This window comes from Nothobranchius furzeri, chromosome 4 (assembly GCF_043380555.1).
Source record: "Nothobranchius furzeri strain GRZ-AD chromosome 4, NfurGRZ-RIMD1, whole genome shotgun sequence".
Classification (NCBI taxonomy): domain Eukaryota; kingdom Metazoa; phylum Chordata; class Actinopteri; order Cyprinodontiformes; family Nothobranchiidae; genus Nothobranchius; species Nothobranchius furzeri.
In genome coordinates, this window is record NC_091744.1 from 60,932,346 (window position 1) to 60,958,191 (window position 25,846).

The following is a 25,846-nucleotide window of genomic DNA, read 5'->3' on the forward strand; positions in this document are numbered from 1 at the left end:
TTTCTTTGGTGTGACTGCAAAGTTTAAACCTTTTTTTAATATGCTTTCTTCTGCTTTTGTTAGTTCATATTGTGAAAGGTTACATACCCATGAGCTTTGTGTGGTGTTATCTTGTATTTCTTTTCTCTTTTTCTTGTTGATGAGTTTGTTTAACTTCATGTGTCTTTCTTTTACTTTCATGAACTCTTTTTCCTGTTGTTCCATCATGTGTCCTTTAACTTGTTTTCATCTAGTATGTAATTCCTTTTTAAGTCCAGGTGTCTTCTTTCCAGTTCGTTTTCCACTTGCTTCTGTTTGGTTGCGACGTTTCTTATCCTTTCTTTGAGTAGTGCTTTCTGTGTTCTTTCCATTATGTTCTGTGCTGACCTGGTCTGGATCGGTGTTTTCAGCTGTAGGCTTGTTGGCGTGATGTTTTCGTCCGGGCATCTTAAATTGAAGTGAAGGTGGTTCCTTAGACGTGCGTGTTTTTGATGTAAACGTTCCAAACGGCGGAAGTCCTTTGCTCCTTGTTGTCCGTATTTTTCTTTAACCCTTACCCAACGTTTAAATTTTCTAACGTTAAAGTCATTAGAGCACAAAAAAATGCTCTAATGTGAGGTAAGGGTTAAACTTCTTTGGTATGTTCTTACTGTGTCTAGTTTCTAATTCCATTTTGGTTCTTTTTTTTAAACACAGGAAAGGTTTCTCTTTACCTTGCTAACAGTTTCGTTTGCCGACTGCAAAACATCCTCAGAGCTGACGCTGATGGTGGCGTCACTTCCTACTCCGTTTATCCGCGGGCAGCAGAGGACGTTGTCGCCCTCTGCTGCCTGCTCTCTTCTTTACTTCCTTTCTTTTGTCGTTCTTCTCCACCCTCAACACCTGTGTGTCCCTCTACGGCAAGCCTGACAGAAAATTGACATAACAACACAACAGTCTCTGGGTCTTACCCCCCAAAACATTTTCCATTGTCTTTCCTTTCTGCTTCCTTTTGATGTTTACGTAGAAAAATGATGTCACTTTTTGAAGTGAAGATAAAAGCTCTTTTAAAGCACGCTGCTTCTTTCTCTTATTGGAGCCACTAGGATAACTCCACTTCACTTATAAGTCGCTTTGGACAAAAAGTGTCTGCTAAATACATAAACATAAACATAACATACTGTAAATCCTCTAATATTGGCCTGTATTCAATTAACGGCCGGGTATCATATGTTGGCCGGTGTCGGAGTCGGCAGAGGTAAATAATGGCCGGTATTTTATTGTGGCCGGGTGGAATGTGGTAACAAGCAAGTACCACAGGGGGGGCGGTTGTGTCATCCGTCTCACTTTTGATTTGCCAGTGATAGACCGCGATTTGGCAGGTGCGGAGACGAAGAGGTGGCGAAAATTTGATATCAAGTTCAAAGAGGACGTGCTGATTATGCTGCAGAACACCGGGGAGCAATAGGGGTTGTATGAACTAGTCGACTTCACTATAGTGACTTTTATGCCTGTCATCGACTAGTCGCTGTCACGTGATAATGGCCGGCAAGATGCAGCCCTCGGAAAAGACAGCAGCCTGCTGTCAGCAGGTGAGAAGCTCCTGCGTTCGGGGGGGGCAACGCGCTGTGCCAGAGCGTCGGTACTGACACGCGATCGTTCATGTCGGCTCATTTCCTTCAACGTTTTCTGTCTTTTATTTGCGCCTGATGCGTTTTGCTGCTGTGGAGCGGGGCGCATCACCTTGTCATCTGGTGACGCGCCAATCACTGATGCGGCCGCCAAGCAGCGAGCACTCCGCTGTTTTTGCGGTCGGTAGATCTGCGTCCTGAGCATAGCCACAGAAACATTATCATATCAGGTGTTGCCACCTCAAAAACAAATTTAACACGCGATCGTTCATGTCGGCTCATTTCCTTTAATGTTTTCTGTCTTTTATTTGCGCCTGATGCGTTTCGCTGCTGTGGAGCGGGGCGCATCACCTTGTCCTCGGTGACGCACCGATCACTGATGCGGCCGCCAAGCAGCGAGCACCCCGCTGTTTTTGCGGTCGGTAGATCTTCTAGAACTGCAGTTCAAAGGTAACTCATAAAGTGAATATATATGAACCCAGGTAGCAGTTTCTCTTTAGGATTGAGAGGAGATGCAGGAAGATAATAAACAGGCAGGACAGAAAAATTGTCAAGTTAGTTTTTGTACCTGGTGGTTGCAACAAACAGACACCATTGAAGGTAATCAGAAGTGAGGAACAGACAATGAAATAATTATTTTAATGTTTAGAGAGGCAGGAACTCCGAGAGGCTGCAGGCGCATCAGTGAGTTTGCGGCTGCTGCGCAGGGGGAGGGGGGAGAGGGCTGAAGCAGAAACTACCGTTGTTAAAAGAAATGTGTTTAACTTTGAAAATGTGGGCGCAATTTTAATTGTCAAAAACTCCAGCGAACCATTAGTTCATTTTGCTCGAATCGAAATAGAGGCCTGCCTCTTCTGGTCCTCCTTCCAATAAAGGCCTGGAGCTTGATGAGCTTGAGTCAAATACAGGCCCGGGCCTGTATTAGAGGATTTACGGTAAACATTTCATGCTTAATGTTTGGACTACCGCTTCGAGTTTGTTACGAACGCTCCCGCCTCTCTTCTTATTCTACTGCTTTTTTTTCTTGTTTGTGGTCTTATGGCACTTGGCAAACAACAATTTGGTGCATTACTGCCACCAACTGGATTGGAGTGGAATGACTACCAACTACTTCCTGTTTGTGCATTGGCATCTTAAAGGAATAGTCCATTATGGCATTGACAGAGGGGTGCGGTCAGGGCTAGGGGGCCCCCCAACATAAGGGGGCCCCAGGCGGCCACCCACCTATTCCTAATGGTAATTGGGTCATACGGTGTACATGACTCGGAAGCTTTGCTCTGCAAGGAAGTCGAACAGTTTGAGAAAAATATGTAACATGAGTGAAGTTGACCTTTAAATGAACATGGATTGTCCATCATTATGAATGTCATAATACTTCACGAAAGTGGCAAATTTATCTATGAGTCTTTGTGACAGCTTTTGGACCATTCTTGTGTTTTGCTTTCTTTTAACATCTTTATAAAAACAAAGTATTTTTGTGACATTTCTTCTCTCGTTCTCACAGTCCTCACATGGTGACAGAGTACATGGGCATCAGGAACGAGAGTTTTATGAAGATTGCTGCAGTGGGGACATGGATGGGAGATTTTGTGACTGCTTGGATGGTGAGATTGGAGTCATTTAATGTTTTTGAAAGAGAAAAATCCTAAAATTTTAAAAGTTCATTTATAAGCTTAAAAATAAAAGAAAATTACCATTTTTGTAACCTAGATATCTGGAAAAAAATGTTATCCAGTCTTAAGTAATGAGACTGGATCAACGGGCATAAATAAAAGTCTTTATTTGTTTGTGCTTGTAAGTGAGAGTGGCTGTTTAGTTGCATATTTAGTTTTGTCACCTTTAAAAAAAATGCTGGAGGATTCCAGCATCCATAGATAAAAATAAATTGTGTGTAAAAAATATTTATACTTGTAGAAATAACCGGTTAAAAAACCTCTCCAACAGCCTGTTATCTGATTGGATAGCTAGATTTGTGATTGACAAGACACTGACCAATCAGGTGAGAGGAAATATGTATTTTTATAGTACATAACTAACCTTAATATACAACAACACAGTCTGACTTACACCAAAAAAAATTAAACATTTTAATTTTTGTCCATACGGGTCAGAACAAAATTGCACTGTATATTAACCCTCTCAGGCTCAAAATAAGTTCTGATGAAAAGACGAACAACTAAGTCCTTCAGGGGTACTTCTGAGTTAAAGAATCCTCATGAAATATGTATGTGGAGTAACCAGGTAGGTAGGTTTTAACTGTTACAAATCTGCAATGTCTGCCTCCAGAGGGTTAAAAATAGAGACAGGAAGTCAGGGCCTTACATGGACAAGCACCATCTTACATAGGTGATCTTAGTCCCTACACCCCCAGCAGGTCCCTGAGGTCCAGTGATCAAAGCCTACTGGTTGTGCAGCACCAGGCTAAAGACCAAAGGTGACAGATCATTTGCTGCTGTGGCCCCCAGACTCTGGAACTCTCTCCCCCTGAGCCTGAGATCAGTGGACTCAGTGGTCTCCTTCAAAAAGCAGCTGAAGACTCACTTGTTCAAGCTGGCTTTTGTATGACCTTCTTCAACCCCTCTCTCTCTATTCTGCTCTCCCAACCTATTCCTCCTTCCTCAGGATCCACTGATTTCCCTCTTTCCTATTCACTCTCTCTCTTTTTTAACATTTTTTCTTTTAAATCCCAATTGCCTATTTTTGCTCATTTTAAATATATTTTTAAACATTTTCTAAATGCTTTTTTATATATTTACATTTTTTGTTTTTGTGAAGCGCCTCGTGATTTTTATCTTGAGAGGTGTTATAGAAATGATTTCTTCTTCTTCTTCTTCTTCTTCTTCTTCTTCTTCTTCAGCTCATTGGTCTCTGCAACAAAGAAAAAATGAATTCATGTGAACGAATCTCTAAAAGTTATTTTCTGGTCCGCTTTGCCTGACTCCCTTAATCACACATATTTGTATTTCAATTGAAATGAGAAATAATGATGTGAGTTTTGTCTATGTCTGTCGCACAATTTGAGATTTATTTACTTGTAAACATTTGTAATTAAAATGACTACAAATCACACCTCAGAATCTGAATCTCTTCTCCCCCGGCTGCTACTTACTACATGGCCAAATTTATAGTGGGCTTTCTCCGTGTTTAGTTCTCCTTCTGTTATCCTGGAAGATGGAAGCAAAGCTCGCTAAACTCACAGGAGTTTTTCTTCTTCTCTTGCATGTCTGGTTTGATGACGTCAATTTGGTGAGACAAACATTTGTAACCTTTGCCGCCTGTCTAAAATAAGCACTTCCTTGGCATCAAAATGTGACCCTATACGAGTCAACAGACATATCATTAGCTGCTTAATGCTAACAAATGCAAAGGTATGGCGTTTAAAGCGTGCCACAACCCGTGCACGCGCATTGGGTCCACAGCGCGCGTGTGAACGGGACTCGCGAGCGAAAATATACATGGCAGCGCGCTCGTGAATGGGACTCGCGAGCGAAAATATACATGGCGAGAGGTCATTTGTGCACTGAGAGGGAGCAAACTGTGTCTGTGAGCGCACAAGGATGTGCACAAGTGACAAACCTGCGTGCGCGCGTTGCCAACGAGCACACGGCAGAGGAAAACGTGCGCGCGCGGCAGCCTCTCTGCGCGCTCGGCAGCCTCTGCGCGCTCAGTTTCTAATTCCGCTCGCTCGGCTGTGAGGAGTTTTGGCACTCTGGAGGCGTGGCCTGTGGCAGATCTTCCCTGTCTTCTGATTGGTTAGTTTACCCTGCACTTTACTCTCTACCTATCTATATAAAAACATCTGAGATTCAGCAGTTGCTGTCATAGCTCAGCTGGGAGAGCGGATGACTCTCACTCTTGAGGATCCGGGTTTGAGTCCGGCCAAGGAACATAGAGTTCATGTCATAATCTTCTTTCCTAATTCCTGTGATATTATTTTACAGTTGTGACCGTTCAACTGTCATTAAACGTCCGAATGTTTGCTGGGCAGTGTTTTAAAAAGTGCACATAAGCTAGATGGTTTTAACCAGGTAAAAATAGACTTGTGGGTGTAGGTATGTTCAAGTTTAAAAAGTTCTTGCCTCATTAATGTATTGTTTATTTTTTTCAGCATTTAATTGACAAATTATCCTTTCAAATATTTAATTGATAAGTTACATAATTGTCCATTTAGAATTGTTGAATGGACTGAGTCAAGTTTGGTGCACTTTATATATTTCAAAACATGTTTTTTTTTAATTATGCATATAAATAATTTTAATGTTAATTTATTGAAATATTTCTATTTTTTCATTACCTCACCCTTGTTTTGACAAAAACAAGAACTTGCTGGATAAATATCACGGAGAAACTATTTGTTCACAGTACATGGCTCAGTGAGGATCTGTGTACCAAAGGAGGAGATACTCAGAAATCTGTCTGCAGATTGTTACAACCCAGACTGGAAGTGGTGGGCTGTAATAAGAAAGGAGACCAAACAGAGGAGTGGGGGGTTCAACAACTGATTTATTTAACCAAAGTAAGGATTTACTAAACTTTGGTTAAATAAATCAGTTGTTGAACCCCCCACTCCTCTGTTTGGTCTCCTTTCTTATTACAGCCCACCACTTCCAGTCTGGGTTGTAACAATCTGCAGACAGATTTCTGAGTATCTCCTCCTTTGGTACACAGATCCTCACTGAGCCAAGTACTGTGAACAAATAGTTTCTCCGTGATATTATCCAGCAAGGTCTTGTTTTTGTCAAAACAAGGGTGAGGTAATGAAAAAATAGAAATATTTCAATAAATTAACATTAAAATTATTTATATGCATAATTTAAAAAAACATGTTTTGAAATATATAAAGTGCACCAAACTTGACTCAGTCCATTCAACAATTCTAAATGGACAATTATGTAACTCATCAATTAATTATTTGAAAGGATAATTTGTCAATTAAATGCTGAAAAAAATAAACAATACATTAATGAGGCAAGAACTTTTTAAACTTGAACATACCTACACCCACAAGTCTATTTTTACCTGGTTAAAACCATCTAGCTTATGTGCACTTTTTAAAACACTGCCCAGCAAACATTCGGACGTTTAATGACAGTTGAACGGTCACAACTGTAAAATAATATCACAGGAATTAGGAAAGAAAATTATGACATCAACTCTATGTTCCTTGGCCAGACTCGAACTCGTATCCTCCAGATTGAGAGTCACCCGCTCTCTCAGCTGAGCTATGACAGCAACTGCTGAATCTCAGATGTTTTTATATAGATAGGTAGAGAGTAAAGTGCAGGGTAAACTAACCAATCAGAGGACAGGGAAGATCTGCCACAGGCCACGCCTCCAGAGTGCCAAAACTCCTCACAGCCGAGCAAGCGGAATTAGAAACCGAGTGCGCAGAGGCTGCCGAGCGCGCAGAGAGGCTGCCGCGCGCGCACGTTTTCCTCTGCCGTGTGCTCGTTGGCAACGCGCGCACGCAGGTTTGTCACTTGTGCACATCCTTGTGCGCTCACAGACACAGTTTGCTCCCTCTCAGTGCACAAATGACCTCTCGCCATGTATATTTTCGCTCGCGAGTCCCGTTCACGCGCGCGCTGCCATGTATATTTTCGCTGGCGAGTCCCGTTCACACGCGCGCTGTGGACCCAATGCGCGTGCACGGGTTGTGGCACGGGTCTGACGCGATACAAAGGGCTGGGCAATAAACTGAAAATGTATTGTTATTGAAATTTCTGACTCTTATCAAGATCATTTTTCCCATTTCAATAAATTAGGTAATAAAAAAATGAAGGTTTTGTGTAGGTTGGCAACATTCATGTCCCTTTAAGAAGCTGTACCTAGCTGTCACGGTGTAGGAGGTGGAGACGGCGGACCATGTGTGGTTGAGCTGAGCAGGAGGTAAAAATGCAGGCTTCAGTAAAAGTAAAAATGGTTTAATGGCAGGATGGGATGAACAGGAACACCAGCAGACAACAACAATGAACTGACAAAGGACAGGGGCAAAACAGGTGCTTTAAATACAGAGGGCTAATTAGGGAAACATGGGCAGGTAAACGAGGGACAGGTGAGAACAATAAGGGCAATCACGGCAGGAGAGGAACACAGTCAGGTTGGGCAGGGGCAGATCGTGACACTAGCCTGGCAAGGCAGAATAAATAAATGTATTATTTAGTCTGGCAACGCTCCATTGACGGCTCTCGGTTGTGGGGCGGGTTCTACCGTTGTCTTTCAAATGATCTCCGCATTCCACTGGACAATGAATGTGACATACTCTTGTTTCACTCTGTTCCATCATCCCACCCACCAGGCATATAGAGTGCCCTGATTGGCCCACAAAGCGGATAAAGCTCTGTGATTTGTTCACTAAGCAGATAGAGCACTATGATTGGCCCACCATTATGGACCAATCACAGCTCTTTATGTATTTGAAACCCCTCTAGAGAGCTGTGATTGGCCAGCCAGAGTCCTGGTAGGGGCTTCAGAGGTTCCAATGGAGCGTGCCTAGACCAAACTTTGCAAAACAAGAATTTGGTCTAGTTCGCTAGGCTAAGCTGTACCACCTTGAGTCACGTAAAAATGTGACTCAACGTAATACATGTCACAGCCCCATCTAGTGGACAACTTTTGTTTCTTCGCATACCTGTAGTTATTGTCCATTTATCGTTATCAAGGTGAAACCCTCAATATATCGTGATATTGATTTTAGGCCATATCGCCCAGTCCTAGATGCTACTAAAGGTAACATTTTGCCCCAATCAACATAAATTTGGTTTAAATCCCTAATTAACAGTAAAGTCATGTCAGCAGACAAAACTATACAACTATAAATCTGCAAATCACCAAAACTCATTTAACTACACTTGACACAAGGTAGAAAGAGGTAGAAAGGCTGAGCCAAAAGACTGAGTTCTTAACCCACTGGTCTGTTTATATTCCAACCCTCACTTTTGGACATGATGTTGAGATCCCAGATTCAAGTTTCATCCAGGACAGAGATCTGAGTAGAGCTGCTGCTTTTCCTCATGGAAAGGAGTCAGCTGAGGTGGTTTATGCATCTAATTAAGACGCCTCCTGCTCCCTTCTCTCTGGAAGTTGTTCTGGGCTTGTCCTACTGAGAAGGAAGCAGACCCAGAAATGCCTGTACATATATGCTTCCTGTTCTGGGAATGCCTTGGGATCGATTAGGAGGAGCTGGAGAGTGCACTTGAGGACAGTCGTGTCTGGGAAATAATGTTTCTGCGGTCACGATAAACATTTGTTTCCCTCACTCACAAATCCTGCAGCATTTTGTTCACTTTCATCTAAACAGTCTCGAAATTTAGCAAGTAAATCTGATTAGCCACATTTATTACTGGATCTAGTTTTTGCTTATTTATTGCCATATTTTGCCAAATTCCTATTGCACACGATTTTACTATGATGACAATATCTTTTAACGTACTGTACCTCCCCAAATGAAATTATTTCATTATCATCATTCATCAAATTAGTTAAATTGTTATTCCTAAATTCACCAGAAAGGTCAGGTGTTTCCTCTCAACCATCACAAGGCACATTTCCGCAGTCCACATTAATTCAGTTCAATTCACAAATCCCTGTAGTAACACAACTAGTGCTCTGAGGTAGGTCAGAGGAAACAATAGATGCACAAGGAGGGCATCGAAGGAGGAACGTACCTCTGTTCATTATTCAACAAGAAGGAGGAGGAGGAGGATTGCTCCAGAGGGAGTGGACTTCCTCTAGAAGGAGGAGTGGGGCTCTGAGACCTCCACGCACACAGCTGAAACAAGCTGACAAGCTGCCTCGCCCGTCACATTAGCATTTTACAGTACATACTGCCGAGGAGGAGAAGGGCTGGAAGGAGACGGAGAAGGTGTAGGAGTAAGAAGCAGGACATAGAGGTGAAGGGGAAATGCAGACAAGCGTTCCGAGAGGAGACACTGAAAAGTGTGTGCTAGAGAATTTTATGCCAGGAAAAATGTATCATCCCAAAAATAATTCCCAATGTTCTTTTTTTTTTGACATTTGAAATTCTACAAAGTACTTTTGGGATGACCTCCTTGTCTCCTCCATGTTGCATCTTCACTGGACAAGAGCAGAGGGATTTTTCATTTTCAACTTGGCGTATGTGCAATAGACCTGTTCACATGCTAAAGAGCTCCAGAAGAAGTACGCTGTATAAATAGCTTTAAATAGACTATTTAACATGTACAAAATCAGATATAAATAACATTACAGTGGACTGGTGAACACCAAAGGCTCACATGATGGCGACTTACTGAGGCGTATCTTTAAAAGTTTATTCCTTTCATTTTGAGTTCTTGCAAATAAGAAGCAATAAATCTGATGGTGTTGTCACTGGAGTAAATACATGAAGCTACATCATGCGGCTTTCACAAAGCACAAGACAGGAAGATCCAGTAAAAAATGGAATATTGGAATTCTTCTGAAGCATTTGCACTATGGAACGGCATTTAAAAAGGGAATTTAGGAGCAACTGGTGTTGTACATGAATATTCCATCGGTTTATCCAAGTACTCAGTAACTCTGTGGTTGATTCTAAAGAAAATTCAAAACTTCCAATAGTGCCAACCCCAATAACTATCTCAGTCTGGTCTCTGAAAGAAGTCTGTGTTAGTAGTTAGAGTACATTTCACTGATAAAAGAGGCAAAAGCTGCAATATTTCACTGCTCCTTTCACAACTGCTACAGCTATTGATCTGGATGAGAGAGGCGAGGGTATGAATAATAAATAGTGATGAACATTTGGTCAGCCTGTTTATTATTTATCCAGGATCATTGTCCTTTTTCAGAAACTTTGCAGTTTCAGTTTCAGTTGCCCCAAATGTTTTAAAATGCACGAACTTAAAGACATTTACTTTGACAAACGATCTTTAATAGTTCTAGAACCTGTGAAACAGAACCTTGTCATTTGCACACTTTGTTCTTTTTAAACAGAGAGATACCATCTGTGAATTGAAACGCTTGTCAGGCATCGAAAACTTCTCTTTTAACTTTGCTCAGAGCCTTTATGTCTTGGAATGATGCATAAAATATAACTTCCTGTCATAATTGTGTATTTTTCGAAAGGTGACAGACATGATGCTCCAGGATCAGCACTACCCAGACTGGGGAAAAGCTGCAAGAAGGTTCTGGAAGCAAGGCAACAACAGGATAGTCCTCTTCTGGTGTGTCCTCCTCTGTGGCTACATGGTTTTAGGGCTGTTATTATGTTTTTCTGTGCTTGCTAAATGCTTTATAGATAGCTCTGTTCCTCTGCAGAGTTGTGTGCGTCTCACCAGCCTCATTGCAGGGTTGCATGCAGTCAATAACTGTGTTAATCTGCCTTCAGTCAGTGTCAGCACCTTTAATTAGAGGAACAGGGTGAAAATCGATGGACACAGCAAGGTTGCAGGTTGCGCCACAACCCTGCGTCGTACAGATTCATACCACAAGATGTGACCCTGAAATAAGTGGCAAACGAATGCTGCAAACCATGTCTGATATGTCCGTTATTCCTCAGATTAGTGGATCCAATCCCCTGTTTTTCTGCGTGTTTAACCACTGTTGCTCTGTCCCAGTGGAGACTAATCAGCGATCTATCTTGTCCATCGAATGGAACAAGTGGACGTGTTTTCCTGTGGTTCATTTTCAGGTCACCATGTCTGACGTGTTTGATGCATGCACTCAGAGCTGAAGGCATCAACATGTCAAACTTCAGAGGGTTTGACCTCAAATCTTCAACACTTTCTGGCTCAGAATTGATTCACTTGCAATTAGGATGCAAGCAAACGAATCGCTCTGTGACTTTTCTACTACCCTTCATTTCATCGACGGATGTCCTGGCTCGTGCTGTCATAATCGATGCCAGATTTGACAAGCTATCATTTGGAATTCAGAGCTTGAAATGTGATTGATAAACCCACGACTGGATGCGTCTTGTTGATGCAGCGGCTGTATCAGATTGTAAACTATGGCGCCTAAAAGAGGTTTGCAGATAAAAAGCTAAAATGTATCCCAAACCGTTACACTGGAGTGAGAACAGCAGCACATGAATCGCTGGGTGACATTGAGAATAAACAATAGAGGAGAATAAAAAGTCCCTTCATTTGGTGAACAAGGTTTTCTACAAAATGGTGAATGCAATGAAGCAGTTTGACTGGAACAGGGAAAACACAGCAATCACGGTCAAAGTTTGGGTTAAATATGGAAATGTATGGAAATGTGTGTGGATTTAAGATCAGCTTACATTCTTTCTGCATGTACAGACAGACAGACGGGGTTCTCTTTATGCACATTCACCCTTCTAAAAGCTTTAGATGGTTCGAAAAGTGTTGTTGGTTTAATTCTTAAGACCAGTTTTCTTCCAAGTAGCTTATCGTTCCCTTTTCATCCTGTCCTTTAATTCATCTACTTTTTTGTCTCTCATCTTCTCAGGACGGTGCTTTTCTCTCTGACCTCCGTGGTGGTTCTGGTCATCAGCACCGACTGGATCAGCTGGGACAACCTGAACCGGGGCTTCTTGCCCAGCGACGAGGTCTCCAGAGCATTCCTAGCCTCCTTCATCTTGGTCTTCGACCTTCTCATTGTCATGCAGGTAGAAAACTCCCCAGTGGCCAATTAAAAAATACAATAAAATAGGGGGAGCTGGGACATCTTTTGGCTCAGTCCGCCACCCATCTCGCCAGTTCCCCCTTTTCCCTTTTCATCAATGAGGGACTGTGGCACAAAGCAGCTAAAAGGGTGTTTGATCGTTCAGAGGAGGCTTGGACTCGAACTCACACTATTTCTTTCCTCGTCTCTCTTTGGTCTTTTCTCCACACCTGAGCTCCAAAGTGTTCTCTCTTGCACGCTGACTTTAATTCCCATAAAAGATAAAACCTCACAAGATTGGGTTCTTTCCTTCCATTTCCTCGTTTTCTCTCCTGTCAGCATCCTCCCTCCCACGGGACCGTGTACATCAATAAAGCTTCGGCCACTGACTCATGAATATGTAAATGTATCCGACTGGGCAAAAAGAAAAAAAAACTGTATTGAAGAGGAAACGTGGGAAAATGCTTCAAAAGCTGCGAGTCAGAACCTCAGGCCAGTTATGTCCGACAGAACTTCCAATGAAACTATTTTATTTAGTTATCACTTAAATGCGTGTTCCTGTTTCGTTTATTATGTTAATTGAAATGAGCAAGCAGCTTCGAGGGAGAATATCTTTGAGTGGTATAAATACACCACTCTACAGAAATCTGGCAAGGTCACTGGTATAATTCCTACATTAAAATGGATTAGAGCAACAATACCAGGAAGAAGGATTTCCAGGTGGTATTTATTGAAACAATTTATTATTCTAAGAGGGGCCTCTGGCTGTGCTGGCCACTAATTACCTCACACTTTGGTCTTTCCACATTCATTTACCAAATTATTGTGATTATGCAGATTTAATGAAACAGCTCAACTTGCATGGTTCAAGCATACCCTCACAGAGGTGCAGGGAAACCAGTGATTTGGACCTTTATATCACCCTCTACTCGCAGTGATTTGTTTACAACATCCTCCCCTCTCTCCTCGTTTCCTCTACTGTGTGGAGCAAGTACATTTACTATGGTAGTTTACGAGGTGAGCTAGTTAGCACCCCTTACGGAGCCAGCGGCCATCACTACTCTTCACCTGTCAATAAAAATTCATCCACCCCAGCTCTCTGAAGAGCTTCAATCACCTGCGGCTTGGAGCACTGCCAAAGCCTCTCTCACATATCCATGAGAAAAATGAGTGAAAGTGTTCTCAAGCCAATTAATACTCTAATTAATGACTTGTCTGGATTTGCCTCCGAGCGGGGTTTTACTCTTTTAAATGAATGATTGGTTGTTTCTTAGCATTTGTTCTCAGCTGCATTTCAGATTCCTTTGCACAACAACATGAACAGATTTGCATAAAACATGTTATTCCTTTTGTATTTATCATTAATTCTCGTTATTTTGCTAGAGAAAGAATGAAATGCCGTGGCTGCTGGTGTTAAAGGAACACATACCACAACTATGGAAAAAGAGGATTTATTTCATGTCCAAGGGGCAATCATCAAGTTGTTCTGCAGGTCAGATAGTGGCAGCGAACATCCAGGATCTTGGGAGCATGGAGGAGACTAAGACACATGGTCATTCTTTTGCAGGAAGGTGCTTTTGAGAGTTGTTTGAGCTGTAGTTTCACATTCAACTCACAAATTGATGCCAACAGATAAAGACAAAGACAATGTCAGTGGCTAAAGCTTGGTTTATGCTTGACGCATTCACTTTCCGCTTGGTGACGCGGCTTGCTGATGGAACGTGCTTCACAACTCGCAGCGTTTATGGTTCATGCGGCTCGTCCCTGCAGTGAGCCAATATTCTCCCAAACTGAACGGGGCAGCATGGAGCTCTACGGCATGCATCCAACACTAAACCGTAGTAGAAGTAGAAATTACTGTTTACAACATGGCATTCCAGCATTTTTAACAGCATCCTCGTCTTTTCCGACAGTGCGAGCTATTTCTCTCCAAGAATTATTAACAACATGTTGATCACGGTGATCTCTGAGAGGTGAATCATACAAATGTCTGTATTTACGAACCTCTGCCATACTAGTTCTTGCCGGTCTGCTATGTTTTTCCACGTCCGACCATCCGCGTGGTTAGAAATTTTCCTAGGTGCGCGTTGCGGAAATTTTGGGCCGTGCGGAGACGCGATGGAGGGGCGTGGTTGTTAAAATGACGCAATTTCGCCGCGCGGACCTCGCGGACGCGTCAAGCATAAACCAACCTTAAAGCAGACTGCAATCGTCACATGTTCTGTTTGGTGCAGTAGTCACCTGATAGAGTCAAACTATGAATCTTTTCTTTATTGGCTGAAGTTAGTCTCTCGAGGAAATGTTTTAGGGTTAGGGTTACATATTTTTTACATCCATGACAGAAGTTATGTCATCGAATTTGGACTCAGCACATAAAAATTGAAATATTGTGTTTCACCTGCAGAGTTTCTCAGCCTTTTGTACGACAAGTCTTCAAAAGTTTAAATCCATGTGTAGAGAAGCTGAGAGCCGACCTTTACCTGCAGGAGATGTTCCAAGTGAAACTAATTATTAGCTGCTTTAGCAGCATTTTAATCAAGTAGATGCATTGTTTTCTCCTTTGCTGCAACGCAGCGAGTCCAACTGTGAAAGATGAATAATAATGATTATGACAGATATTGATCAGATTATAAAATGAGTCCTTTTTGCAAAAATGTATATTGGAGTGAGCTTGATTTGTTTATTTTAGTGACTCTTAAAATGAATTAAAAAAACTTTTAAAAACCATTTGGGATTAAATGAAGTTTTCTTCACTTCCATCAGTCCAGTTAATTTTTTTAAAGACAAATACATGAAAACACGTAAAACAAAATAATAAAACGTACATACATAATTGCGTTTCAATATTGTGGAAACACGTGTGGTGGATTAGTTTCTACTGCAGGTGTTTGATTCCAACATTTTTGTTGTAAAAACCCTAAAGTCGAGGGTTGTTTTCTTACAAAGTGAACAAAATTATGGTTTAAACCCATAAATTAAATTTTGTGTTCATTAAAGAGGGAAATCAATAAAAGGATCATTCGTGGGCTGTACACATGTTTTAAAACATTCCTAAATATTTTCCCCTCTTTCTTAGATCATGTTGTCCTTTCTTGGTATCTAAAGCGACAGCTTTTCTTTGAGTCACCAGCCACCTGACAGAACTTCAGACAAGGAAGAGGGTAAAAAAACAGAACGCTAAGTAACACCAGAGGGCAAAGGCAGCCTCTAAATGTCAGTTTGGTCTGCCTGTTGATGTATTTTGACGTGTTAAGTCCCAGTGCACACGGGTACACTCCACCACCCTGTAAACACACTGTGTGATTGGCGCTCCACAGCCTCCGACATCATGTTTGACCTCCTGTCGGCATGTGAACAGACTCCACGGAGACTTAACATCAGCTAATATGAGAGATTTCAGTCAAGTTCACTGTGTCCAATAAAATGATGAGACGTGGTTGACATTTTTAGATTTGAATGTTGAATTTATATGATTTTTCTTTTGGTTAGGATTGGGAGTTCCCTCACTTCATGGGTGACCTGGATATGAATCTTCCTGGAATGTCAACAACACACGTGAAGGTCAAGCTACCTGTCTGCAAGCGTATCTTTAAAGAGGAGTACCACATCCACATCACAGGTACACTACTCAAGACGCCGGCTGCAGATAAAAAACAAGGTTATATCAATCATTGTTTTACGGGGAGCACCTCGATCATTTCTAGACGGCCGTCCACACCGATGGTCATAAATTTGATCAAAGAGCAGAGAAAATCAAAACGTCCATTAGGGAGACAACTTGTCCTATTTTTTAAATGAATTGTGAATACACAGAATGCTCTAGTTTAGTTTTTTCTCCTTGTTTTGGGAAAGTTTGTTGGTTAGAACCGCAGCAGCCATTTATAATGCATGTGAAGCAGATGTGTCACGCAGGTGCTGCCAAGGCTTCTTTCTTGTGTTCTTCCCTGTTGTGCTTCTCATCACTTCTCACATCTTCGTGTCCTAATGTTCCCTACAAATGAGAACATTCCCTCTTTAAATCTGTCCTCCCGGTTTCTCCATTTTGTTCTGCCACGTGCTCACAGGCACTTAGAGCCATCAAGAGAAGGAAAACCAATGTTCCTGATCTAAATGTTGAGCTGTTCAAACGCTCAGTGATTTTGCAAGAGGTTGTTAACCCAAATGCGTTGCATATCCATTAAGCATGATGGAAATGGCTACAGTCCAACGTGATTGGTTTAAGTAAAAGCTTATTAGCATAATACCTTGGGGAGAGGAAGGGAGTGGTGTTATGTTTTACCTGGGGAGACGTGCCTGCCATCAGTCAACCTATGGAGATGGTTGTCCCATGGCAATAGAGTGGTCTTGTTAGATTCTGTAGAGGAAGAATCAGTTGTAAATGAAGCTCTCTTTACCAGTTCATGAGGCGTATGCCAAGCAAGAAAGGTTACTGTTACAAGAAAGTGACAACATCTTTGTCTTAGACTTTCAGTATTAATTATCTTTCTGCATTTTTATGTACCCCTTCACACTAGTTTAAGACACTGCTGTGCTCTTTAACAATCTATAAAACCATTTATAATGAGGCATACGTTTACACATAAGTGCCACATCAAATGGTGAATGGGCTGTATTTGTATAGCGCCTTTTAGGGTTCCTCAACCCCTCAACGTACTATAAGTAAAAGGCCCGCTCGGACGATCCGGTGAAGTGGAGATACACACATGCCAGGAAGTTCTGGTAAAAGTACCTCGAAGTTCCAATGATGGAAACATGCCTTATGCGTCAGCAGATCATTCATGCAATAATCGTTCCACTTAGAGTTATGTTTCCTCCACGCCTCAGGCTCCACCCGGTGTAACTCTTCTGAACAACCATGCAGTCAGACCCTGTGCCACGTAACCGCTGCCACTACTCCCCCATGCACAACCTAGGATGCAAATGTATTGCCACAATTGCGATGTTGCTATGGAAGACTCAAAGCCATTGTCAACCTTGGGGGGTTGTAGAACACAGGAAGGCTCCATATCAAATACAGGCTTTTTACCAACCTATCACATTCTGTTACGTGTAACATGACGTTAAGACTTTACACATCATAGTTCTTACATCATAGTAGGATCTTCATCCTTTGCGAATGGTTCCTGTAGAACCTGTTCCTGTTTGAATCCTAACAAATGTCATGTTTCTCATTGTAGGTAAGTGGTTTAATTACGGGATCATCTTTCTTGTGCTGATTCTGGACCTTAACATGTGGAAAAACCAGATCTTCTATAAGCCCTACGAATACGGTCAGTACGTCGGCCCTGGCGAGAAGATCTACACAGTGGAGGAGCCAGAAACACTCAAATACTTCAACCACAGCACGCTCACCTACAACTGGCGTTCCACCAGCATCGATCCTGGCACCAACATGACCTACGTGGAGCGGGACATGTTCCTCCACAGCCGCTACATTGGGGCCAGCCTGGACATCAAATGCCTAGCCTTTATTCCAAGCTTGGCAGCATTTGTCCTTTTTGGCTTCTTTATTTGGTTGTTTGGGCGTTTTCAGGACAGTGAAACATTCAATGAAAATCAGGACAAGACATATGAGAGGATTAAAAGGAAGTCTCCTTCAGAGTACAGCAAGGACATGGGCGTGACACCAGAGGAGATGCATATGGCGATGAGCGAGAGCCTGAAACGATCAGGAACACCAATGCTTCTGTCAGTGGATGGGCCTCACTTTGGGGCGACGCCCTCTACAAACTCAACCATCTCAATGGAAACCCAGATGACTCATCCAAGCATTGTGATTGACAGCACGTCTCTGGATGAGCCGGCAGTCTCTTTTGATGTCAACAGACTCTCTCCATAAATGAAGGAGCTGTTGGAAACTATGGCTAGTTGGGAGTAGAAAGAAAATGCAGAGTCATCAAGACTTTGGATAGTCTCTTGATTTGGTATAGAAGCAAAAAATACCAAATAAATTAAAACAACGCCAGTCCTCATGGTGGCTACAGGAACATAATTATATTTTTGTAAAATATAAATAAAAACAATCTATATTGGCGCCACCTCTAATGCAACAGATCTTTTTAATTAGTCAGCAACATTTTAATCCACATGGTGCTTGCTTGAATCTTGCATTTTCATAACTTCCTGTTGTCATAGTTAACTGAGTGCCTATGCCCGAGGAGTGTTTCTACAGCACTCACTTACAGTGTTACAGTTGTGCCTTGAAATTTCATATATTTACATACCCCCATATTCTAACAGCCAGATGTTGGAAGATGTTCAAATTATGCTCTGCTAGATGATAACCTGCTTAATCTTTTCATATCAAATGTGCAATTGTTACCTCATTTAGCCCTCAGTCTATTGTCGTAATTTATTCCCTTTATGTTCCCTCCACGTATTTGAAATGTATATGTGTTCTTGGGATGACATGATTATCAACATCAGCGTTCGCTGATGACCTTTTCACACACCCCCACTTGATATTAGTTTCAGAGAAAATAAATGCAATCAGCAGAGATGAAATAGCAACCCAACAAGCTGCTTGGTGATTGCTAATGTGGCTCCTTCTCCTTGGCTGAATACCAACAGAGTTGGGAAGCTGGGTTTTGCCCTTGGCATAAACATGCTCTTGAAGTGCAGAGGTGGCTCTTTCTGTAAAAGCTCAGGGCTTCTTTTTGTCTAAATAATCGTTTGAAGGTTTCAAAGGCGGGTTTTAGGTATGAACGCCATTTAGTTGGCGCGGTTTTCTGCTGCTGCAAAATTCCAAACACATTTAAAAGCAGCAGTTTGTTTTACATTTGCTTTAAAAGTGTCTTTTATAATGTATTTTCTTATTTTAGTAGATTTCTTTAAGATGTATGTCTGGGGCTTTTGTTCTACAGTATGTGCTCTTTGAGTTTCTTTTTTTCTCCTCTACAGTGCAAAAGCAAACTAAATGTTTACTGAGATACTAACTTTTTCTTTAAAACTTCCTTTTACTGTGACCAAAGAACCCACATACTGCTGTTTCAACTTATGGGAAACACAGTGGAGTGGCAGTCTATGGTTCCTCCCTGGGACTGATGCAATGATGCAGAACTGTATCATTAGAAAGGATTTTGTGGAAACCTTGACATCCAAATCCAGACAGAGCGAACATTGCTTCCTCTTAAAATAACCAGCTTAGCTTTTTTCTGGAATAACAGAATTTGGACTCAGGTGTGTGCCACCAGAGCAGAAATCTGTAGCTTGATTTTCAGCATTTTAACATCAGTCTTTAATTGCTTAATCAATTTTATATTTACTTATTTTTTGTATTATTATTATTGAATCATTCAGTAATCATTTGATTATTTATTCTTTGTTCAATATTGAAGGTGCAATATGTAAGAATAAAATAAGATTCTACCGTGAAATTATCCTAAAACAGGTTAATGTTGGAAGGAAACAGATTTAATTCTCATTCGACTGTGGGGGTTGTCAGCAGTGCCTGCTTATGTACATAGCAGGTACTGATTCGTTCCTCAGTAGGTACTTGGGAGGAGGCTTCACTTTACTTTAGGGTACACAAAAGCAGTAGGTAATACTTAAGTACCTACTAGGTACTGATTCATTCCTCAGTAGGTACTTGGGAGGAGGCTTCACTTTCCATTGTCTCGAGACGGACGGATGCCGACGATGGACGACAAAGTGACAGACGAGTGGACTCAAGATGAAACAGTGATTGACATTGCAAATTATCTGCATCCTTCATGAGGTTTACAAAAGAGCGTCTACAGGCACTACATTAATCTGGGATTCATTTCTTATTGCTTTCATAAATAACTAGTCCCTGAATAAGACGGCTGGGTGGTTACCAGTAAGTACTGGCTAACTGCCCACTAATCCCTGAATAAGACTGATGAGCATTTTCACCAGTAACTACTGGTTAACTACCTATTCTTCCATGCTTCATGACTCATTACCCCCTAAGTCGTTCCCTAGTAACGAAGCACAAATAGATAACTACCTATTACGGTCTGAATAAGACTGCTGGGGTTTTTACCAGTAAGTACTGATTAACTATCTATTAGTCCATGAATAAAACTACTGGGTGTTTACCAGTAAGTACTGGTTAACTACCTATTAGTCCCTGAAAAAAGACTGATGAGTGTTTTCACCAGTAACTACTGGTTAACTACCTATTCTTCCCTGCTTAATTACTCATTACCACCTAAGTCGTTCCCTAGTAACGAAGCATAATTTTGCGTACCTTATTGTAAAGTGTTACCACTTCCTGTATGCTGGAGGCATAACATCTAAGACTGCAAACTCCAGATTAGGCAAAGTATTTTTATCTACTTATCAACTTGCTGTGTATGACTCGTCTTTGTTTGTCATCTAGAACGGGGTCGGCAACCTGTTCCCATCAAAGAACCATTATTACCCGTTTCCCACAGTAAAGAAAACACTGGGAGCCACAGCAGCTGCGGCGTTGTGGGCGGGGCCTACCCTCAGACAGCAGAGAGCTGCTTTAACCAATCACAACAGGTGACAGCAGCCAATAACGGTCGCTCGTATACGTCAAAGCTGTCTTTCATAAGAAGATAATCAATAAAACGATTTATATAAAGTGGATCCAGAAGTTGTAGCCCGTCTCTGCCGACGATATTTTGATATTTTTCACCCTGTTGGTGGTTTTACTGAGCAGGTGCCACTTTTGTCATACGTTTCTTTTTAAAACATGTTTAGACTGTTCAGAATACAAATCCAGGCTCTGTCACGTTTGATTGTTGTAATTAAACTTTGTAGGTGGGGAAGGTCAGAAAAGGATCCGATCAATTTGTTTTTCCCTCATTTACAGTGACGGAGATAACGGTGCAGTGCGCCTGGCTCTGGTGTTAATCAAGTTAAATTGGCAACAATTTTCACAAGAAAACAAAACAGTTAAAAGCAGGGCTTGTGTTGACCGGATAGTTCCCGTATTTGGCTGTTTATTTTGACGGAGAAAGAATAGAAAGAATTACCCTGACGCATGCGACATTTTATTTGTTTCGCACATCGCAGATGTAGCTAAATCACTCAAGAAAATATTCCCATCTGAACATCTGAGCTGGACACTGCTCAGTCGCAGAACCAGAGCGCATGCAGGAAGGTTCCTCCGACTGAAGCAAGACTTGTCACTTAGAAAATGTTGCCTGATTATGAAACTTTGGCTGAATAGTGCTTGTTCCTGTCTCCAATGTGGCGACACATCCAAGAGCCTGTCTGAGGAGTATCCCAGAATCTCACATCCTCTTGAGCTCAGAATGCGCCTATGATTACGCACAAGCGTGACGCGTCAACCCGGTCACACAGTAGACCGGGTTGGACCTGTTCAGGTTTACGCGGACAATCTTTACATTTAGAATTAGCTTAGAGATGTAAAATTTATGCAGTAAAATATAAAGCATTTTATTTAAATGTCCATTCATTATTTTACAAGCACAGAGAGCCGCATTAGATGGATGGAAGAGCCGCATCCGGCTCCAGAGCCGCGGGTTGCCGACCCCTGAGCTAGAATCATCTGGTGCTGATCCGTAAATGGCAACAGCCATGAAACTCTTGGAATAGGAGTGAGAGTGATTGCAGTAACTAAATTTGACCACAGGATGTCACTTTTACTTCATTCATACATATTGCACCTTTAAAGGCCACATTACCATATTCTAATTGTGTTTTTGAAATTGACCCACCTCATCAATAGATTTTTAATATTAAAATAGCAAGTAAAATTTACTGGTGGCACACTCCATAAATCTTTGTGTAAGTGTTTTGGGTAAAAATGTGTGTGTGTGTTTAGTAAGATGTTTGCTATAACAGCCATTTAGCATAATTGCTTTGCAGCTCATTCTGTAATTATATTTTAACATGTTAAAACATATTTGAAACATTCAATTTTAGTGTTTTACCAAAGGTCAAAACCTATTTAAACATGACAGGATGCAAAGATGCTGGTTCCAATGCTATCGTGTTCACTAGCTTTAATTTTTTTGTAATCGTCTTGCAAAATGTCCCTGTAAAAAAAGTTAGGCCACCCCAGAAGAAAGATAACAAGGAGAAAGTGTCTAAAATAACATGCTGGTGAAAACCGTATTATAATTTTTCCAGAAAATGTCCACATTTTGAGAAAAATACAGATTTTTGAATAGCTAAAATATGAAGTTTGGAAGACCGAGGGAAGTCTAAATATAATTCCATCCATCCATCCAGTTTCTGAACCCGCTTGTCCACGTAGGGTCACGGGGGGGCTGGTGCCTATCTCCAGCGGTCAATGGGCAATCAGGCGGGGTACACCCTGGACAGAGAGCCAGTCCATCGCAGGGCAACACAGAGACACACAGGACAAACAATCACACACTCACACCTAAGGGCAATTTAAACAGACCAATCAACCTAACAGTCATGTTTTTGGATGTGGGAGGAAACCGGAGCACCCGGAGCACCCGGAGAGAACCCACGCATGCACAGGGAGAACATGCAAACTCCATGTTGAAAGACCCCAGGCTTGGAAGCGAACCCAGGACCTTCTCGCTGCAAGGCAACAGCTCTAACCACTGTGCCACTGCGCAGCCCCACACATAATTTTCTCTTTGAATTTAAAATATCAAATGAAAGCTTAAAATACTGTTTTCTAAATATGTAGGAAATATGAAGAAAAATTTTAAAATATCTATTTCAGGATAATGTCAAAATAATGAGAAGAAGATCTAGAGGAAAAGGTTCAAAGAATGTTATAAACACTGTTTTCAAAATAAACAAAGAAGTTAAAATCTAAAAATTGTCTCATGAACTCAAAATTGGGGAAAAGAAACATTTTCTTTAGGAAGTCAGAATTTTGATTTGATACAATGTAAAAAAAAACAAATCTATATTAAAATTAAGGCTACTTGAAAGTAATACAGCAAAACCAAATGAGCACACGTTCGAAGAGCTGTGTCATCAATGCTTTTCTGTGACTTAGCTTCAATGTTTTATGATTAGTTATAATAAAAAAAACAACAACAACAATAATAATAATAGTAGTAGTAGTAGTAGTAGTAGTAGTAGTAGTAGGTATGCATCATTATTTGTAATTTACTTGGCATAAAAACACATCAAGAAAACTCATTTAATGTATCCAGGCTCAGAGCACATAGGACTTGGTTTACTTTCTTGGACTTGAACGTTTTTAATGGAATTTGTGTTATTCTTGACATTTCCTCATTCTTATTTTTTCTTCTGAGAAGCTCTAATGTTCTGCTTTCATCTGTTTCTTAGACTCCTGCTGGATTTTACCGCATGGAAAATTATCCTGTGTTTGTGTTTTGTATATTTGTTGGATTGTGTTACAAACAAATAAACACATTTGCTACATATTGTATTTTTATGAATTATTCTAAAGTTTTATAAAATATTAACCAAATGTTCCAAAATTCCCAGTGAGGAAAATTAAACGTCTTTACATTTTGTTGGATTTGTTCAGCTAAACAGAAGCGTTCCAGCAGCTGTTGACCCGTATTACGCCACCTCTGTACCAGGAAACCTCAAGACGAAGCCCTCCTTGGATTTTAACGAGTCCTGCTCCAGTCCTGTTTGATTCATGCTGGTGGGAAATCATTTCAGGTTCTTGCATGTTTTGGTTCCCTGGTGAGATTTGCTTATGAGCATGCGTATATATGAGTTCTAGATTGGAACAGAAATGAGGGAAACTGAACTCTCTGTAGGCAAACCGGATTTTCAGAGTAAAAATGTCAGCATCGAGAGCCAATTAATAAAACGGGAAAGAGGAAACATGCTGAATTACTGAATGATTTTATAATTTTGTTTTTAATTATAGTCAGACTTAATTCATTGCAAGCAAGCGTATTTTGTGTTCAAGTAAGACCTTACCAGTGGACGGCCATTAGGGTCAAAAACCCCTGAGAGCTCAATTTTCGAACGAGTCATTCAACCTAAGTGACAAACACATCAGACATCTCTGGCAACGACTGAAGAGGTCAATGTGTAAAACAACAACGTTTATGAATAGCGAGAATTTTGTAACCATTTTTTACAAATCAGTAAATGACTTTTGTCCTCACAGGCTCCCGTAGAAAGAAACATGGCGGCTAACATGACGTTGCCCAGACGATCCACTTCCATTTATTTTAGACCTGATTTTTATGGTTAAATGTTACAAAGCCGACAGAACAACTGGCCATCAATTCATGATAAAAACTACGCATTGCCTCTTTATCGTTTGTGAAAATGTGACCTAGAAACCAACATGAAATCTGTAAAACAGTTCATGATCAACCTCTGTCTCCATTTAGGTTTAATTGTGTCTTCAACACAGAGTCCCTGTCCCACCATTTGTTTTTAATTATCTCTAATCAGAGCTGCAGCTAGATCATCTTACCAATAAAATAAAATAAACAACTGCTGTGAGAAAGCAAGAGAAAGAATAAACAAGAGATCTTAACTGTTTTGTTCATTGTTTGATTTTTCGTGTCTAAGAAATACACATTTCGATGCCGTGACGCTGTTTGACTGAGGCCTCTTTGAAATCTGCCATAGGCTGAGATATGAGATATAGATTTTTTAGAGGGCTTGGTGGTAATTTACAGAAAACACATGAACGCTTGTGGAGCTCAAATATTAATTTGTATGCAACATTTAATATATGCAGAACACCTCGTGTTCAATTTAGTTTAACCCTCCTTCAGTTTTAACTTTTACATCACATAGTCAGCTTCACTCATCTACTTTGTTTAGATGTGTTTTTCTATTGATTTGATGCGTTTCAAGAAAAAGGACCTGCAAACCAAAAGGAAAAGCACAGTTCTATTGTTTCTGCCAAATATAAGGTAGAAAAATTCCCCAGAGGGGATGAGCTACAGCTACAGATCAGCTGGCATCTCCTCTGCTGTCTGTGAGCTATCCTCCAATTAGATCAGTGCATCATGTCCTGGCATGGCCCATCACTCTGTGCTGACAGCTCCGTGACTCTCGGAGACCCTGTGAAATTTATCTGTGCAGTCAGCCTCAGTCGGCTCCAACAGGTTTCCCCCCTATGAGCCTCTCGCTGGGCCTGAGATGGTTTCTGTCCCTATTTGGCCACAAGGGAAACGGAATTCATCAGCCACTTCCTTCTGCGGGTGTCTGATACGTTCCAGAGGAGCACGTTGCTCACATGAATCTCCTAGCTTCTCACCCGGAGGACCGAATCCCCAGTCTCCGGTTTGAGATAATCGTGTCTGCCTTTACTGCTCCTGTGTGGACGAAGGGGATCGAGTGGTGTTCTAATTGCTCACATGTCAGATCAAATTTCACTATAGTCGGTCTCTATCTGACGACACTGTTTTATCTTTTAAATCAAGTGTTCCATTTTTGCTATCTTCAGCATCTCAGAGGAATGTAGCAGAGCACAATATTTTTATTTCTAGCCCCTCACAAATTGATGCTTTAGTTCATAATGTTACTTTCTCTTTACGTGTGGCATTAGATGATGTTGCCCCTTTAAAAAAGAAGGTAATTAGGGACAGGAAGTTGGCTCCCTGGTTTAACTCTCATCTACGAACTTTAAAACAAAACTCTAGAAAATTGGAGAGAACGTGGCACTCTACACACCAGGAGAAGTTCTACTTATCCTGGAAAAATAGTCTTGTGCTTTATAAAAATAAGCTTCAACAAGCTAGAACTGCTTATTTTTCATTGCTAATTGAAGAGAATAA

The 25,846-nt window shown here is 41.1% G+C and overlaps 1 protein-coding gene across 3 annotated transcripts in view; it reads left to right on the plus strand.

Moving 5' to 3' along the window:
• The window catches only part of tmem117 (transmembrane protein 117), a 62,894-nt gene extending 44,655 nt beyond the window's left edge, over positions 1-18,239 (plus strand). For all 3 annotated transcript variants that reach the window (XM_054732880.2, XM_054732881.2, XM_070550309.1), the window contains 5 exons: positions 3,094-3,193; positions 10,671-10,768; positions 12,018-12,177; positions 15,663-15,792; positions 17,351-18,239. In XM_054732880.2, the coding sequence (XP_054588855.1) occupies positions 3,094-3,193; positions 10,671-10,768; positions 12,018-12,177; positions 15,663-15,792; positions 17,351-18,012 (1,150 nt within the window). In that variant the 3' untranslated portion in view covers positions 18,013-18,239. The remainder of the gene's footprint in view (positions 1-3,093; positions 3,194-10,670; positions 10,769-12,017; positions 12,178-15,662; positions 15,793-17,350) is intronic.
• The last annotated feature ends 7,607 nt before the right edge of the window (positions 18,240-25,846 follow it).